The sequence below is a fragment of the Pseudorca crassidens genome, chromosome 1, assembly GCF_039906515.1.
Source record: "Pseudorca crassidens isolate mPseCra1 chromosome 1, mPseCra1.hap1, whole genome shotgun sequence".
Taxonomy (NCBI): domain Eukaryota; kingdom Metazoa; phylum Chordata; class Mammalia; order Artiodactyla; family Delphinidae; genus Pseudorca; species Pseudorca crassidens.
In genome coordinates, this window is record NC_090296.1 from 101109091 (window position 1) to 101126513 (window position 17423).

At 37.0% G+C, this 17423-nt stretch overlaps 1 protein-coding gene across 3 annotated transcripts in view; it reads left to right on the top strand.

The window, feature by feature from the left end:
* Positions 1 to 16333, top strand: part of MAPK6 (mitogen-activated protein kinase 6) — a 35782-nt gene extending 19449 nt beyond the window's left edge. For all 3 annotated transcript variants that reach the window (XM_067747163.1, XM_067747180.1, XM_067747173.1), the window contains exons 2-6: positions 1472 to 2652; positions 4663 to 4807; positions 7157 to 7321; positions 12723 to 12924; positions 13976 to 16333. In XM_067747163.1, the coding sequence (XP_067603264.1) occupies positions 2098 to 2652; positions 4663 to 4807; positions 7157 to 7321; positions 12723 to 12924; positions 13976 to 15077 (2169 nt within the window). In that variant the 5' untranslated portion in view covers positions 1472 to 2097 and the 3' untranslated portion in view covers positions 15078 to 16333. The remainder of the gene's footprint in view (positions 1 to 1471; positions 2653 to 4662; positions 4808 to 7156; positions 7322 to 12722; positions 12925 to 13975) is intronic.
* The last annotated feature ends 1090 nt before the right edge of the window (positions 16334 to 17423 follow it).

The following is a 17423-nucleotide window of genomic DNA, read 5'->3' on the forward strand; positions in this document are numbered from 1 at the left end:
TTCTTATCCCTTCCTTCATTCCTCAAGGTAATCATTATTATGAATTGGTTATTTATCAATCTTATGTTTTTTTTACTTTTGCTACATCTGTATGCACCCTAAAAGCATCATTTTGCACTTGATATAACTGGTTTCAGCATGCACATTTCTCTCTGCATTTGCTTTTTAAATTTAGTGTGTATTTGGTGATTTCAACCATCTCTATTCATTTTTTACTATTATATAGTAGTTCACTATATGAGTATAACTCATTTATTCTCTTATTGTTGAAAGTTTAGGCTTTTTTTGATATTTTGCCCTTACAAAGAAAATGAACATTTGCATGTTCATTTGCAAGCATTTCTCTAGGGACCTGTCCGTGAAGAAAAATTGCCAAGTCATAGGTATGATCCTTATTTATTTGCTTATGCCAAATTGCTCTTTGATGGTCTTACTGATTTAAACTCTCACCAATATTGTATGAAAGTTCCTGTTTTTCCACATTGCTCTCCAGACTTGATATTAACAGCTGACTCTTAATCAATCTGAAATGTTATCTTCATGAAGTAATTTTTCTGATTACCAGTGAAGTTAAACATCATTTCATGGGTTTTATTCATAGGTTTATTCACTGTTTAAGTTCACTCCTATGTAAATTTAAGAACATGCTCGGCAGATTTCTTATTTGTACTGCTACACTTTCGTTCATTAGATATTGTTAGGCAGAGTTAATAAGTAAACATGTTCTTTTTTTTTTTTTTTTTGCGGTGTGTGGGCCTCTCACTGCTGTGGCCTCTTCTGTTGCGGAGCACAGACTCCCGGACGCGCAGGCTCAGTGGCCATGGCTCACGGGCCCAGCCGCTCCGCGGCATGTGGGATCTTCCCGGACCGTGGCACAAACCCATGTCCCTGCATCGGCAGGCGGACTCTCAACCACTGCGCCACCAGGGAAGCCCAGTAAACATGTTCTTTAACAAACTAACACATTGCAGGCTATTATATATATATTTTTAGAAAAATGTTACTAATGCTTTACCCCTCAAAAATTCTAGAGAATTCTTTAAAAATATTCTGAGCCTTCCTTTGCTCATTGACATTTAAGAAATTATACAAGCTAATGACCTAAATAATATAAAGAATCTAGTATGGTGGGATCTGGAGTCTGAGCCAACACATGTGAATTGCTTACAACATGGATAGCTGTTTTTGATTGAGGGTCATCTTTCCATTTAGTGACTATAAATACGTAAGTTTAATGTACCAGTAGTAGCCTATAGCTAAATGCCCAGTTGTGTCATTTTATAGAGTTGAATAAAAGAGCATGTCCTGGGCTTCCCTGGTGGTCCAGTGGTTAAGACTCCTCGCTTACACTGCAGGGGGTATGGGTTTGATCCCTGGTCGGGGAAGTTCCGCCTGTCACAAGGTGCAGTCCAAAAAAAAAAAGCATTTCCTACAGTGGTGACTCTTTTCCTTCTTTTTTCTCATCCTCCAGGTTGTATCAGAGTAAGATGGACGGTAGCTTTGATTGTGATTGTGGTGAGCTGGAGCCACCTGATCACTAACAAAAGACATCTTCTGTTAACCAACAGCCACCAGGGCTTCCTGTTGAAATATACAGCAACAAAGGAAGAAAAGAAGCAAAACGGAAATAGTGCTTACCAGCACCTTAGAATGATGCTGCTCAGGACCAGTCCAACACTGAATGTATCTGCACTGTGAGGAGAATGTTCATAGAAGCCTGTTGTGTGCATATTTATTCACATTTTTGTTAAATGTTAAATCCTTCAGCACAGTAAATCTGAGTGCATAGTATGTCATTTCATTCCGTTTGAGTTTCTTGAGTGTTTTCTTTAAATGTCTGCAGAGTTGCTGCCCCTTTCTTGAACTATGAGTACTGCAATCTTTTTAATTCTCAGTATGAGTAGAGCTTTTTGAGCTTTAAATCTAAGGGGAACTCAACGGGCCTGGTTGGCATATGCAATGAAACCATCTTGCTGTGGAAGCAAAATTATTTTTTTTCTACCTTTTTGAAAGATCTTTCCTTTTGATGCCAGCTTTCTTCCTTATTTACACAAGTTCAACAATACGAAAGGAAAAGGCAATAGTAAGGGTTTCAGAATGGCAGAGAAATTTGAAAGTCTCATGAACATTCATGGTTTTGATCTGGGCTCTAGGTATATGGACTTAAAACCATTGGGTTGTGGAGGCAATGGCTTGGTTTTTTCTGCTGTAGACAATGACTGTGACAAAAGAGTAGCCATCAAGAAAATTGTCCTTACCGATCCCCAGAGTGTTAAACATGCTCTGCGTGAAATCAAAATTATTAGAAGACTTGACCATGATAACATTGTGAAGGTGTTTGAAATTCTTGGTCCTAGTGGAAGCCAGTTAACAGATGATGTGGGCTCTCTTACTGAACTGAACAGTGTTTACATTGTTCAGGAGTACATGGAGACAGACTTGGCTAATGTCCTGGAGCAGGGCCCGTTACTGGAAGAGCATGCCAGGCTTTTCATGTATCAGCTGCTACGTGGGCTCAAATATATTCACTCAGCAAACGTACTGCACAGAGATCTCAAACCAGCTAATCTTTTCATTAATACTGAAGACTTGGTGCTGAAGATAGGCGACTTTGGTCTTGCACGGATCATGGATCCTCATTATTCCCATAAGGTATGTGGAAAGTCAGCTGAGACAGACCTTTAAACTGATATACATCATCAGATATAAGTGCTTATGTTTCCTTTGTGTGTTGTGGCAGAAATTTTAGTTAATTGTATTAAACTTTACATAGTACCTTTTTTCCATTCACAGTCTCCCTGTGTTTGAAATGAAGGTGGAGTAGAATCCTGATTAAATACAAATTCTTAAAAGTGTATGGTTATTTATTATATTGATTTATATATTTATATTTATTATATAACTGAAATTCTCCCTTATTTAAAAGTAGGATATATCCTTATGTGTTTAGGGCAGAAGGTGGTTCTATCTGAAGGTAATAGGGGTTGCTATTTCAACTTTTATGCCTTTTTTTGGTCCATTCAAGTATACTATTCTGTTTTGCCTTGTTTAGTAAACTTAGTTTAGTTTGAAATCTAAATTCGCATAAAGTAGACAATAAGAATAGCCAGAAGGATTCATAGTAACTTTGCCTTAAATAAAAGCTTGCTTTAATTTTCTGAGCTGAACTCTGGTCTTTTAGTTTTCAAGTGAAATCATATGTGGGATCCTGATGTTCAAAATGTAAAAATGGAGCTGCTTTGGTTATAAAGCATCCGTGGGAGGCCTGCTTGCTTGGCTTCCCATAGCACATGTTTCAGACAAATCTTTTCGTTTTCATGTATCATCTCACACTGAGTATAATTAATTTAAAAAAAAAACAACTTTAACATAGAAATTGAGTACCAAAATGAAATGGATGACCACATCCTCTTTATGGATAACAGTAAAGTATTGTAGATGGAACACTGAACTAGAAGTTACACTATCTAAAATTGAGTTAATTTCTACATCCAACTAAGCTATATGACCTTAAGCAGATTCTTTAATCTGTGTTAATATCTACCTTCACATTTTCTCAGGGTTGTTTTGAAGATGAAATAAGGCAATATATGTGTAACTGTTTCTGTCAAACAATTCATAAATGTAAAGTAGTAAAATTGATTAGGAATGGGGTATGCAGTAAAGCCAGGTCTGCTGGATTGTCAGTAAGGAGATTGGCAATGCATTTTTATTTTATTTATTTTTAAAATTAATTAATTTATTTTTGGCTGCGTTGGGTCTTCGTTGCTGTGCACAGGCTTCCTCTAGTTGCAACAAGCGGAAGCTACTCGTTGTGGTGTGTGGGCTTCTCATTGTGGTGGCTTCTTTTGTTGCGGAGCATGGGTTCTAGGTGTGCAGGCTTCAGTAGTTGTGGCACGAGGGCTCGGTAGTTGTGGTGCATGGGCTTAGTTGCTCTGCAGCATGTGGGATCTTCCCAGACCAGGGCTTGAACCTGTGTCCCCTGCATTGGCAGGAGGATTCTTAACCACTGCGCCACCAGGGAAGCCCCAGCAATGCGTTTTTAAATAGCACCTCTGGTGCTCTTTCCTGCCTTTCTCTCATTGATATAAAGCATACCTGCTCCTTTATTAACTTGAGACTTGAAATGAAAAATAGCTCTTCCTCTGAAACCTGTTTTGAATATGTGGCCTAGAGTTAACACTAAAATTCTTTTTTTTTTTTTTTTTTTGTGGCGCGGGCCTCTCACTGTTGTGGCCTCTCCCGTTGCGGAGCACAGGCTCCGGACGCACAGGCTCTGTGGCCATGGCTCACGGGCCCAGCCGCTCCGCGGCATGTGGGATCTTCCCGGACCGGGGCACGAACCCGTGTCGCCTGCATCGGCAGGCGGACTCTCAACCACTGCGCCACCAGGGAAGCCCTAACACTAAATTCTTATCGTATACTTTGGTTAGCAGACTTCACGTGAACATAATTTTATAGATGGTACATTACAGGGGGAGTTTAACCTCCATTCATGCTCACAAGTGCAAGAGACTTGAAAATAGGCATAGAAATCAACAGTATTGTTTTAGGATTTTACAATTACAGTTTGTTTTTAGATTAAGGATTCTTTAGTGAATCATGTTTTTTATGTACTGTTATTCAGCTAAAGTAAAAAGTATATTTTTGTTCCTTTTTCAGGGTCATCTTTCTGAAGGATTGGTTACTAAATGGTACAGATCTCCACGTCTTTTACTTTCTCCTAATAATTATACGAAAGCGATTGACATGTGGGCTGCAGGCTGCATCTTTGCTGAAATGCTGACTGGTAAAACCCTCTTTGCAGGTTAGAAATTTTAAAATACAGGGGAAAAAATTATCCCAGAGAGAAATAATTTTGTATATATCTATGAAGCAAGACTTATGTAAGATTTAAAACAATTTATTGTAGTGTAGAATATTAAAATGAAAAGATAAAATGGTTTTAATATCTAAAAAATTGAGAAAACTTACGTATTCACTGAATTGTTCACTCAGTAAATTTAGTCAGAATTCTAGTGTTCTTTAGCATATATCTTCTTAAACATAATTTCATATTTTGTAGATCCATAGTATTTGTTAGGTTATTTGTGTTAAATGATACCTGAGTTGCCTGATTCTGTCAGTGTTTGTCACTTCCTGGTAAAATTTTTTAGCAGTTGTTGAAAATTCTGTAATTCTTTCTGTGTCCCCTGTCAACCCTGTTGCTTGATTTGCCATATCCTGTTGCCTGACTGCTGTGATATTTCAGAAACAACCAATTTTTGCAGAGTTTGGTGCTATGAAGGAGTCTAAAAACATGCGTGAGAGAGTTTTTAGTTAAGGTGGATTTAAAAAAAAAAAACCTCTAAATAATGTAATTTTCGATCTTAAACCCTTTAAACTTTAAACATTTAATTAAAGAGAATTTTAACAAGAACTCAAACAAGTGAAATGATTTGAAAGATTCAGTGATAGTTCCCTTCTAAAGCCTCTTCGGTAGGTTTGTGATCCATCCAGTAAAAGCAACATGAGGGAGATCTAAGTGTTGATTAGTATAGGCCTCAATATATTAACAGAGCAATAAAGGCAAGGACTAAGCATTCATTGGAAATCTGTGTATTTTTAACCTATGGTAAGTGTCCTAGCCTTATTTTTCGGTCTTACTCAGTATCTCCACTTGGATGTCTAATGGCATCTTAAATTTAACCTATCCAAAACTGACTTCCTGATATTTCTCCCTCATACTTTCTCTTTCTGCTCTCTTCCTCATCTTAGTAAACCAGACCCACTTCTTAGTTGCTCAGGCCAAAATCTTGGCATCATCTTTCACTTCTCTCAGCACAGATCTTGCAGGCTCTTCCTTCAAAATATGTCCTGAATCTAACTGCTTGTTAGTATCTCTATCACTACCCACCTCCTGCCAGTTCAGTAAACCATTATGCCTCTCCTGGTCTAATGCATGACCTCCTAACTGGCTTTCCTGCTTTAACCTTTGCTGTCTGTGGTCTAGTTACCACATAGCAGTGTAGTAGTTCTCTGAAAACATCGCTCATGTCATTTCTGTGTTCAAAACTCTACAATGGCTTCTTAATCAAATTCAGGATAAAGTAAACTCTTTTGTTCTGGTACCACTGACCTCATCTCCTATCACTTCCCCCCGAGCCACTCTACTTGAGCTACACTTGCCTAATTGTTGTTTCTTGGACATCCCAAGCCCACTGTCTCCTGTAGGCCTTTGGGCCTTTTCTCATCTTCCTGGAACTCCTTTCCTCCATGTGATTGTATGGTGTGTTTCCTAACTTCCTTAATTTTCAGCTTCTCAGTGAGGCCTTCCTTGGTCATCCTTGGTTGTTAATATAAATTAACCCTACCCCCAACAGTGCTCCTGTCCCCCTTAGCTTACTCTATTTTTCTTCATAGCATTTGTCACCGTTTGATGTGAATGTTTACAGAGTTATTATCTGTCTTCCTCCATTAGATTGTGAGCTTTATGAAAGCAGGAACTTGCTCGGTTTTGTTTCATAGATGTATTCTAAAGTGCCTTGCTCATAGTAGGCACTCAAGAAAAATTTTGAATGTTGAATTGAATTTCTAGAAATAAGTGGAAAAGCAAATGAATGGTTTTTTAAAATTTTAGTTGCCCATTTAGCCTGAAGTGTTTCCCCTTTTATTTCTTTAATAGTGGTCCTGAAATGTTAACTGAGCCTAATATATAACTATAAAACTTTTTGTTTCACAAATCTAGTCCAGGCCTCTGTTTTATTGAGAGTGAAATTAAGTCATCACCATGTTAAGTATTCTCAGAGTTACAGTGAGTTAATTAGTGGTATAGTTAGGACTAGATTCTAGGTCTTTAAATCTCAATTCATTGCTTTTTTCACTACTTTATGGTACCTTAATATGAGGCCAGACTTCAAGTCAATTTCTTATGGAAACAAAGCAGCTAAAACTAAACATATCAGTGAGCAGTAATTGAAATAGATATGCTTTTTGAGCAGGTTGATGATGATATTCAGTGCAGTGAAATCTGCTGATTAATGATTCAGTTAAAACAATTTTCCCCCCAGTGTTCATTACAATATTTAAGTTACTTTCCTATAGCTTTAGAATGTTTATTGCCAATAAGTAAACAGTGTGTTTATTCCTGTTGTATTTGGTGTTTTTTTGATCTCAGGTGCACATGAACTTGAACAGATGCAGCTGATTTTAGAATCTATTCCTGTCGTACATGAAGAAGATCGTCAGGAGCTTCTCAGCGTTATTCCAGTTTACATTAGAAATGACATGACTGAGCCACACAAACCTTTAACTCAGCTGCTTCCGGGAATTAGTCGAGAAGGTATTGTGACTGAAGAGTAGGCATCATGTAATGGTGTGTTTGTGTGTAAGCAGGATTTGTGTAGGGAAGCTTTAGCTTTTTATCCTTAGATATGTAGCATTCTCGCAAATAGTCTTTAGACACTTTAAGGTATACCTAAAACTTCAGCACTGGCTTTCCCTTTTTTGGCCTGGCACTTAGGCTGGGATCTGTTTCTTTGCTCTGAATAATTTTCTAGATTCCAGAAAGTAACCCCTCTCTCCTGGTTCTAACTCCATCTACTTTTCCAGCTTACACCTCTGATTGTCTACGCTAGGTGAACAGATTAATCACTGACTCTCACTAAGCTGGAATGGGGTTCTGTGAGGGTTATATGATACATAAGTGTGGGTGTGAATATAAATGTGATTTAGATATGAAAGAGGGAATTGAGTCAGGGAAAGCAAAGGTTTCAGAGCAAGGAAGAGAAGGAGGAGAGATCAAAACTCCATGTGAGCAAACTTCCTACATAAAAGTTGGCAGATCACTGTTAGTAATATTAGGTGCTAAATGTGAGAGTTTGTGCAGACTTGAAAGTAGTAGGAACTTGGGGAGAATCAAAACTGTTGACCACTAAAGTAATTAATTTCATATCTCAAAATAAGACATATCTTTAGGGTTTGTTGATATAAATAAGATACAAAAGTCTAACTCCTGTAATAGTTATCTGTAATAAGATAACATTCTTTAAAAGAAGAGCATTAGACATGAAAAACATCTTTTGTAAAAGTTGATTGTGTCTCATTATCTTTAAGAATTATCATACTGTATTTAGCTACATCAATGCCAGGATTGTAATAGTTCTTTCATGAATCATAAAGATAGGAATATATAGTTTCCTAAACATCTTAAGCTTTTCTCACGTTCTGTTCATGATCATCGGAGGGAAAAAGCAAATAAGATTAAGTACATGTGAATTAACACATTAAGACTACTAGGAACCCTGTTCCCACTAGTGTCGTTAGATGAATACCCAGTCTTAAATTTCCCTCCATTCTTACCTTTCATCCTCCCTTTCTCTATAGTTTACCACTTAATTTCTTTTTTTTTAATGGATCTTTATTGGAGTCTAATTGCTTCATAATACTGTGTTAGTTTCTGCTGCACAACAAAGCGAATCAACCATATGCATAACACATATCCCCATATCCCCTCCCTCTGGAAGCTCCCTCCCATCCTCCCTATCCTGCCTCTCTAGGTCATCACAAAGCACCGAGCTGATCTCCCGTGCTATGCTGCTGCTTCCCACCAGCCAACCAATTTATTTTCGGTAGTGTATATATGTCGATGCTACACTCACTTTGCCCCAGCTTTGCCCTCCCACCCCATGTCAAGTCCATTCTTGTTATCTACCTCTTTATTCCTGCCGTGAAACTAGGTTTATCAGTACCGTTTTTTTTTTTTTCTTTTTTAGAGTCCACATATATGCGTTAGCATACGGTATTTGTTTTTCTCTTTCTGACTGACTTTACTTTGTATGACAGACTCTGGGTCCATCCACCTCACTACAAATAACTCATTTTTTTTGATGGCTGAGTAATATTCCACTGGATATATGTGCCACATCTTCTTTATCCATTCATTTGTTGATGGACATTTAGGTTGGTTCTATGTCCTGGCTATTGTAAATAGTGCTGCAATAAACATTGTGGTACATGTCTCTTTTTGAATTATGATTTTCTTGGTATATGCCCAGTAGTGGGATTGTTGGGTCATATGGTAGTTCTAATTTTAGTTTTTTCAGGAACTCCATACTGTTTTCCATAGTGGTTGTATCAATTTATATTCCCACCAACAGTGCAGGAGGGTTCCCTTTTCACCACACCCTTTCCAGCATTTATTGTTTCTAGCTTTTTTGATAATGGCCATTCTGACCAGCGTGAGGTGATACCTCATTGTAGTTTTGACTTGCATTTCTCTAATAATTAGTGATGTTGAGCATCTTTTCATGTGTCTCTTGGCCATCTATATGTCTTCCTTGATGAAATGTCTATTTAGGCCTTCCACCCATTTTTTAACTGGATTGTTTGTTTTTTTGATATTGAGCTCCATGAGCTGTTTTTATATTTTGGAGATTAATCCTGTGTCTGTTGTTTCATTTGCAAATATTTTCTCCCATTCTGAGGGTTGTCTTTGTCTTCTTTATGGTTTCCTTTGCTGTGCAAAAGCATTTAAGTTTAATTAGGTCCCATTTGTTTATTTATGTTTTTATTTCCGTTACTCTAGGAGGTGGGTCTAAAAAGATCTTGCTGTGGTTTATGTCAAAGGGTGTTTTTCCTATGTTTTCCTCTAAGAGTTTTATAGTGTCTGGTCTTACATTTAAGTCTTTAATCCATTTGGAGTTTATTTTTGTGTATGGTGTTAGGTAGTGTTCAAATTTCATTCTTTTACATGTAGCTGTCCAGTTTTCCCAGCACCACTTATTGAAGAGGCTGTCTTTTCTCCATTGTATGTTCTTGCCTCCTTTGTTGTAAATTAGGTGCCCATAAGTGTGTGTGGGTTTATCTCTGGGCATTCTATCCTTTACCATTGATCTGTATTTCTGTTTTTGTGCCAGTACCATACTGTCTTGATTACTGTAGCTTTGTAGTATAGTTTGAAGTTGAGGAGCCTGATTCCTCCAACTCCCATTTTTCTTTCTCAAGATTGCTTTGGCTGTTCGGGGTCTTTTGTGTTTCCATACGAATTGTAAAAATTTCTGTTCTAATTCTGTGAAGAATGCCACTGCATTGAATCTGTAGATTGCTTTGGGTAGTATAGTCATTTTCACATTATTGATTCTTCCAATCCAAGAACATGGTATATTTCTCCATCTGTTTACGTCATCTTTGATTTCTTTCATCTATGTTTTATAGTTTTCTGAGTACAAGTCTTTTGCCTCCTTAGGTTTGTTCCTAGGTATTTTATTCTTTTTGTTACAATGGTAAATGGGAGTGTTTCCTTAGTTTCTCTTTCTGAATTTTTTGTTGTTGGTATATAGGAATGCCAGAGATTTCTGTGCATTAATTTTGTATCCTACAACCTTAGCAAATTCATTGATTAGTTCTAGTAGTTTTCTGGTGACATCTTTAGGATTTTCTATATATAGTATCATGTCATTGGCAAACAGTGACAGTTTTACTTCTTTTCCAATTTGTATTCCTTTTATTTCTTTTTCTTCTCTGATTGCTGTGGCTAGGACTTCCAAAACTATGTTGAATAAGAGTGGTGAAAGATTTACCACTTATTTCTATATCTTAGCATACTTCAACACCATTGTAGTAAATAGACCGATTTCCTCCAGAACAGTGCTATCCAATAGCATTTTCAACAATGATGGAAATGTTTTTTCTTTGCATACATTTGGGAGCTCAGCCTGACTACTTTCTTTTTTTTTTTTTCTGCGTTGAGTCTTTGTTGCTGTGCACAGGCTTTCTCTAGTTGCGGTAAGCAGGGGCTACTCTTTCCTTGCGGTGTGTGGGCTTCTCATTGCGGTGGCTTCTCTTGTTGTGCATGGACTCTAGGCACACAGGCTTCAGTAGTTGTGGCATGCGGGCTCAGTAGTTGTGGCTTGTGGGCTCTAGAGCACAGGCTCAATAGTTGTGGCACACGGGCTTAGTTGCTCCGCGGCATGTGGGATCTTCCCGAACCAGGGATTGAACCCGTCCCCTGTATTGGTAGGCAGATTCTTAACCACTGCGCCACCAGGGAAGTCCATCAGCCTGACTACTTTCTTTGTTACCTCTGCCTCTTTCTACCTGCTATCTACTGTTCCCAAATGCTAGGGATTTTAGAGTATATTCCTCTTGTGTAGCTGGATATATTTCCTTCCAAGGATGGTGATTATGCTGAGTCAACCATTCATAACTCTATGCCTCAGATTGTCTCTTGCCTTGAGACACATGGGCCCTGGCCTAAGACTGACTCTTGCAGGAGAACCAAGAACAACAGCTTGTTGTATCATGAAATGACTTCCTAGATAGGGTAATATAATAGAGAGGAGTGGAGAAAAGGTGAAAATATAAATGGCTATATAAATGTCAGCTATTTTTCATGTTAATGAGAGATTGGGAATTGAGAATAGCATCCTTTCTAGAGTGCAGCTTAGTTTTAGAGAGAAGGGCTAGCTAGCTTTTCCTTTGAGACAGAAAGTAAGGTTAAGTAGATGTGTGATAGACCATAGTGAAGAAGTAGGGATTGAGATAAATGTGAAGTAGGTTTATCTGTTGAGAATAATGGAAAGATAGATAGCATAAAGAGATGGTGAGGGGCTTCCCTGGTGGCGCCGTAGTTGAGAGTCCTCCTGCCGATGCAGGGGACACGGGTTCGTGCCCCGGTCTGGGAGGATCCCACATGCCGCAGAGCGGCTGGGCCCGTGAGCCATGGCCTCTGAGCCTGTGCGTCCGGAGCCTGTGCTCCGCAACGGGAGAGGCCACAACAGTGAGAGGCCCACGTACCGCCAAAAAAAAAAAAAAAAAAAGAGATGGTGAGGAACATTGCTAAGCAATAGCAGAGGCCAAATTGAAATTCCACAGTATGTATGAATTTGTAGAAAGCTAGATATACATGTGATTTTGCATCTAGTTTTTATCAGCACTGTATGGCTAGGAAATGGAGAAAGTGGAAGGTAGGAATGATTCAGAGTTGAAGATTGATGTCAGTCCTAAGGCATACAAGTGTGTGGTGGTGGAGGGCTGGTGACAGAGTGGTTCAGGCTGGGAAAGGAGCTTAGGAAGGCCTAAAAGACTGAGTGGGAAGAATTGGGTTTCTGGTAACTCCACCATAGCCCTAAAATGATCAAGTGCATTGTGTGATATGCTGTAGTGTGATTGATGTGAAACAGAAATCAACAAATTAGTACAACAGCTAGTCAGTGAGATAAGGGGAAGAAAGGGCTTTATATTAAGCACTAGACACTATACATTTAATTTTTACACCTTGTAAGACATCTATCTATATATCCATTCTACACATGAAGAAACTGAAGTTCAGCAAGTTTAAATAACCTGTCCAGTTCCACATAGCTAGTAATTCCGCTTAGCTAGTAATTCAGCTAAGCTAGTGAGTTGCAGAGCTGAAATTAGGACGTATGTATTAGGTTGAGCCATATGAAATTGCTGTTGTTTGACCATTTTTGACTGACAAAAATGAAAGTTTCACATGGTTCAACTTAATATATTCCTTTTTCTTTATAACTGGCCATAATATGAGATTGGGGTATATTTCAAATATTTACTTTGTTTCTTGGACGCGTGTCTTTTCAATCAGTGAATCAGGAAAGCTAGTTTTATTTCTCTGACAAAACTTAAATTAACTTACCTTTTAATTGTATAATCCCTTTTTGTTCTTTATGGGTTGGTGGACCTCCAGTATAGTTAAGGTGTTTTATTCGTCTGTTTTGCAGCACTGGATTTCCTGGAACAAATTTTGACATTCAGCCCCATGGATCGGTTGACAGCAGAAGAAGCGCTTTCCCATCCTTACATGAGCATTTACTCTTTTCCAATGGATGAGCCAATTTCAAGTCATCCTTTTCATATTGAAGATGAAGTTGATGATATTTTGCTTATGGATGAAACTCATAGTCACATTTATAACTGGGAAAGGTAAATTGACTCTAAATTAGAAAAAGATTTTTTTTTGAAAATTATTTTATTTTCAATGAACCATAATATAGTGAGTTTTATTTTTAAATTATAAATGATAAGACAATGTAAAAGTCTTAGAAATTTAGAAATGGTCTTGGGTTTCTGTTGAACTTACTGCTGTCTTTGAATAGCCTTTATGTGATTTAAATATTTAATAATTACTGCTTAGGATATACATAATGGGAAAAATTAAATGCTACTTTGGAACAAGAAGTAGTTAATGTCGAAATTAGTTTGTTCACTTGTTGCATTTTTTTTACTCCTAAAATGTTGAGGTGTTTGAGAGTATGTTTACACACATCTGCCAACCATTTTCTTTCTCCACATGAACATTTCTACCATCTGTGTATAGTTCTTTCCTCACATACCCGGATGTTTTCCAGTCTCCACATTTTCTGTCATACTTATTAGTTATCTAATCTCTTTTCTAGTCCCTCCTCCTCAACCCCCCATGTTTTCATGTGTGTCTCAGTCTGCCTCTACTTGAGCATGGTGTGGTCACCTTACTGTAATGTGTCAGTAAGAGGATACCACATTCAGTAAAACATATACATGGATACTTGTTGGGTTTTTTTGTTTTTTCTATTCATGGTGATGATTTCCATCAAGTCCTTATCTGCCTTATTACCAGTAGAGTGAAAATCTGTATGACACCTGATTGAAATTAGAGATCTACATTTTGTGGCCATAAAGTATTTTTTTGTGTGTGTGAAACTGTGTTAGAATTGAACTGTACATCAGCCACTCAGATGTTTATATGCATTTTATATAATTATATACTTTATTGGTAATTACCAAATATTGCCTCATATTGCTTTATATAGTAACAGAGCTTACCTATCCGTTAAGATTATATATTATAAATTCCTGGAGGAAGGCTCATGACTTAACACTCCTGTTATCCCATCATAGACCTAGCACGCACAGTGTTTTGATCTAAAAGGCACGCAGTGAATTTGAAAATGAAATCATACACCTGGACTAAGACTAATGTATTAATGTTTTTCAGGTACCATGATTGTCAGTTTTCAGAGCATGATTGGCCTATACATAACAACTTTGATATTGATGAAGTTCAGCTTGACCCAAGAGCTCTGTCCGATGTCACTGATGAAGAAGAAGTACAAGTCGATCCTCGAAAATATTTGGATGGAGATCGTGAAAAGTATTTGGAGGATCCTGCTTTTGACACCAGTTACTCTACTGAGCCTTGTTGGCAATACTCAGATCATCATGAAAACAAATACTGTGATCTGGAGTGTAGCCATACTTGTAACTACAAAACGAGGTCATCATCATACTTAGATAACTTAGTTTGGAGAGAGAGTGAAGTTAATCATTACTATGAACCCAAGCTTATTATAGATCTTTCCAATTGGAAAGAACAAAGCAAAGAAAAATCTGATAAGAAAGGCAAGTCAAAATGTGAAAGGAATGGATTGGTTAAAGCCCAGATAGCTCTAGAGGAAGCGTCACAGCAACTGGCTGAAAAAGAAAGGGAAAAGAATCAGGGATTTGACTTTGATTCGTTTATTGCAGGAACTATTCAACTTAGTTCACAACATGAGCCTACTGATGTTGTTGACAAATTAAATGACTTGAATAGCTCAGTGTCCCAACTAGAATTGAAAAGTTTGATATCCAAGTCAGTAAGCCGAGAAAAACAGGAGAAAGGAATGGCCAATTTGGCTCAATTAGAAGCCTTGTACCAGTCTTCTTGGGATAGCCAGTTTGTGGGAGGTGGGGAGGACTGTTTTCTCATAAATCAGTTTTGTTGTGAGGTAAGGAAGGATGAGCAAATTGAAAAGGAAAACACTTACACCAGTTACCTGGACAAGTTCTTTAGCAGGAAAGAGGATACTGAAATGCTAGAAACTGAGCCGGTAGAGGATGGGAAGCTTGGGGAGAGAGGAAATGAGGAAGGATTTCTGAACAACAGTGGGGAGTTCCTCTTTAACAAGCAGCTTGAATCCATAGGCATCCCACAGTTTCACAGTCCAGTTGGGTCACCACTTAAGTCAATACAGGCCACATTAACACCTTCTGCTATGAAATCTTCCCCTCAGATTCCTCATAAAACATACAGCAGCATTCTGAAACATCTGAACTAAAACACTCAGCAGACATTTCTTTTTGTATTCTTCATGAAATGTGTTTTGTCTTCTTTATTACTAGTGTTTAAGTCATTTTTTTACTTGAATCAGATGGTGTCATTTAGAAAGGATATTTTCTTGGTTTTTAAAATCCAGACTTTTTTTCTACATGTGAGATGGTTTTCGTTTTAACTGGCATGTCGTTTGCACACAAAAATAAAGAATAGAGCAAAATAATGCAATGCAGGAGGAGACAAAAGAAATGCACTAAGACAAGGAAAAAACATTCTCTCATAGAACAATGATCTGTTTTACAGGAAACAAAAATCTTGCCTTGAAATTTACACAGTGAGACTGTACATAGTTGCATGAAAATATCTATTTTTTTCCTAAAACATTTTTCATTCATGAGTATTTTCAAGTTTTTCATACTGTACACATTTCTTAAAAACACATGATACCAGCAGCAACTGAAAATGAATGCCGAATTTGGTACACATGTGTTATCTACCTCAAGGTAACAAAAGTATGTGGCAAAACATATACCACCCATAGTGCTTCACAATATGCACTTCTATTTAGCCAGCGTTTATTGTAGTAAACTAAATAAGATTCACTCACCGTTTATAAATGTTCTGGTATGCATTCTTTATAGTGAAGTGTTACTACATCACATCTTATTTATTTTAGCAAATCAGTATATTTTCTATATTTAATTATAAAAAGTTAACGTAGTTTTTGAAATTTATTTGCAAATACACTTTTTCCATTTGGCACTATGGTTTGTTGCCTACTTAGCTGAATATATAATGTCAGCTTATCCTAAGGCTGTCCATGTACTTAATTTACTTAAGTATTCATTTTAAGTAAAGCGCTCACTGTGTATAGGAATTTGTATTTTGGAGGTGCTTGATCTATCTACAAAGAAAAATTAGGAATTACTTTATTATAAAATGCTCCTAGAAGTCTTAATTGTGTTTATTTTAAGAAAAAGAACTGTAATGTTAGACTTGTGTGCATGGACGTAATTAAGGTACATCATTATTGTAGTTTAAAAGTTGTACATGATAAGACATATTTTGTTTTTACTGTATGTTTTTACTGAATGATCTATTCCCCATCCCAAGGCAAGCATGAATAAAATTAGGTTAAATGTAGCATGTGGCATTGCAGTCTCTTAGAATTTGTTTCATCTATTTTATTTTATTGAATACTGTCTGTATCTTTGGTTATCCTGTTTGAAGAAAAAGGACAAATAAATCATGGCCGGCAAATATGGCTCTTGTTTAACTCTTTAGGTAATGAAAATAATTACCTGCTAGAATGAAAACCACTAGCAGAATCTCATCTAGTTCCACTTTTCAGCATCTTTGAATTGTGGCTACAGTTGAAACTATGTTAGGCTAAAAGACTTAAAAGAAAACTCTTCATCTCCACACAAAAATCTCTTGTTGACTTAACCTCACACATTAAAATAGAATAAGGCCTTCATAGATTTCAAAACGTATTATGTAAGATGTGTGTGGAAGCTTTGAACTATGCAGCTGGAGGAAGCTCCTTTAAATGTATTTGCTCTACAATACACCATCTTTCCTTTGCTCAAGAACTTACCCATTTACCTATCCAAATATAACCATTCTTCCTTTAACCTCACTTTTCTGTTTTGTCTTCCATTCATGTTTTGTACAAAGCCAGTTCTCTTAATATCTGGACTTCTACCTCTCCACTGACCTATTTATTAATTTCATGTGGATTCACAAAGGTTTTAAAAATGCATATATTTTCAATGAATTCAGTGATTTCAATGAACATCATTGTGAATTTAAATGTAATTCAGGTTACCTTAAAAAGGCAAGCTCTTAGAGGAAAAGCTTTCAGTTTTTCACCCTTGAATATGATGTTAGTTGTGGATTTTCATATGTAGCCTTTATTATGTTGAAGTAATTTCCCTCTGTTGCTATTTTGTTGAGTTTTTTAATCATGAAAAGGTGTTGAATTTTTGTCAAATGCTTTTTCCATATTAATTGAGATAGTCATGGGAGTTTTGTCTTTTATCCTGAAAATGTGCTATATTACATTGATATTCATATGTTGGTTGATTCTTATATTCCAGGAATCCCACCTGTTTATAATGTTAATTCTTCATGCTGTTGAATTCAGTTTGCTAGTATTTTTTTTTAGCATTTTTATATCAGTGTACATCAGGTATATTGGTCTGTAGTTTTATTTTCTTAGATCTTTGTCTGATTTTGGCATCAGGATAATGCTGGCCTCAGAATGAGTTTGGAAGTATTCCCTCTTCAGTTTTTTGGAAGAGTTTGAGAAGGATTGATATTAATTCTTCTTTAAATATTAGGTGGACTT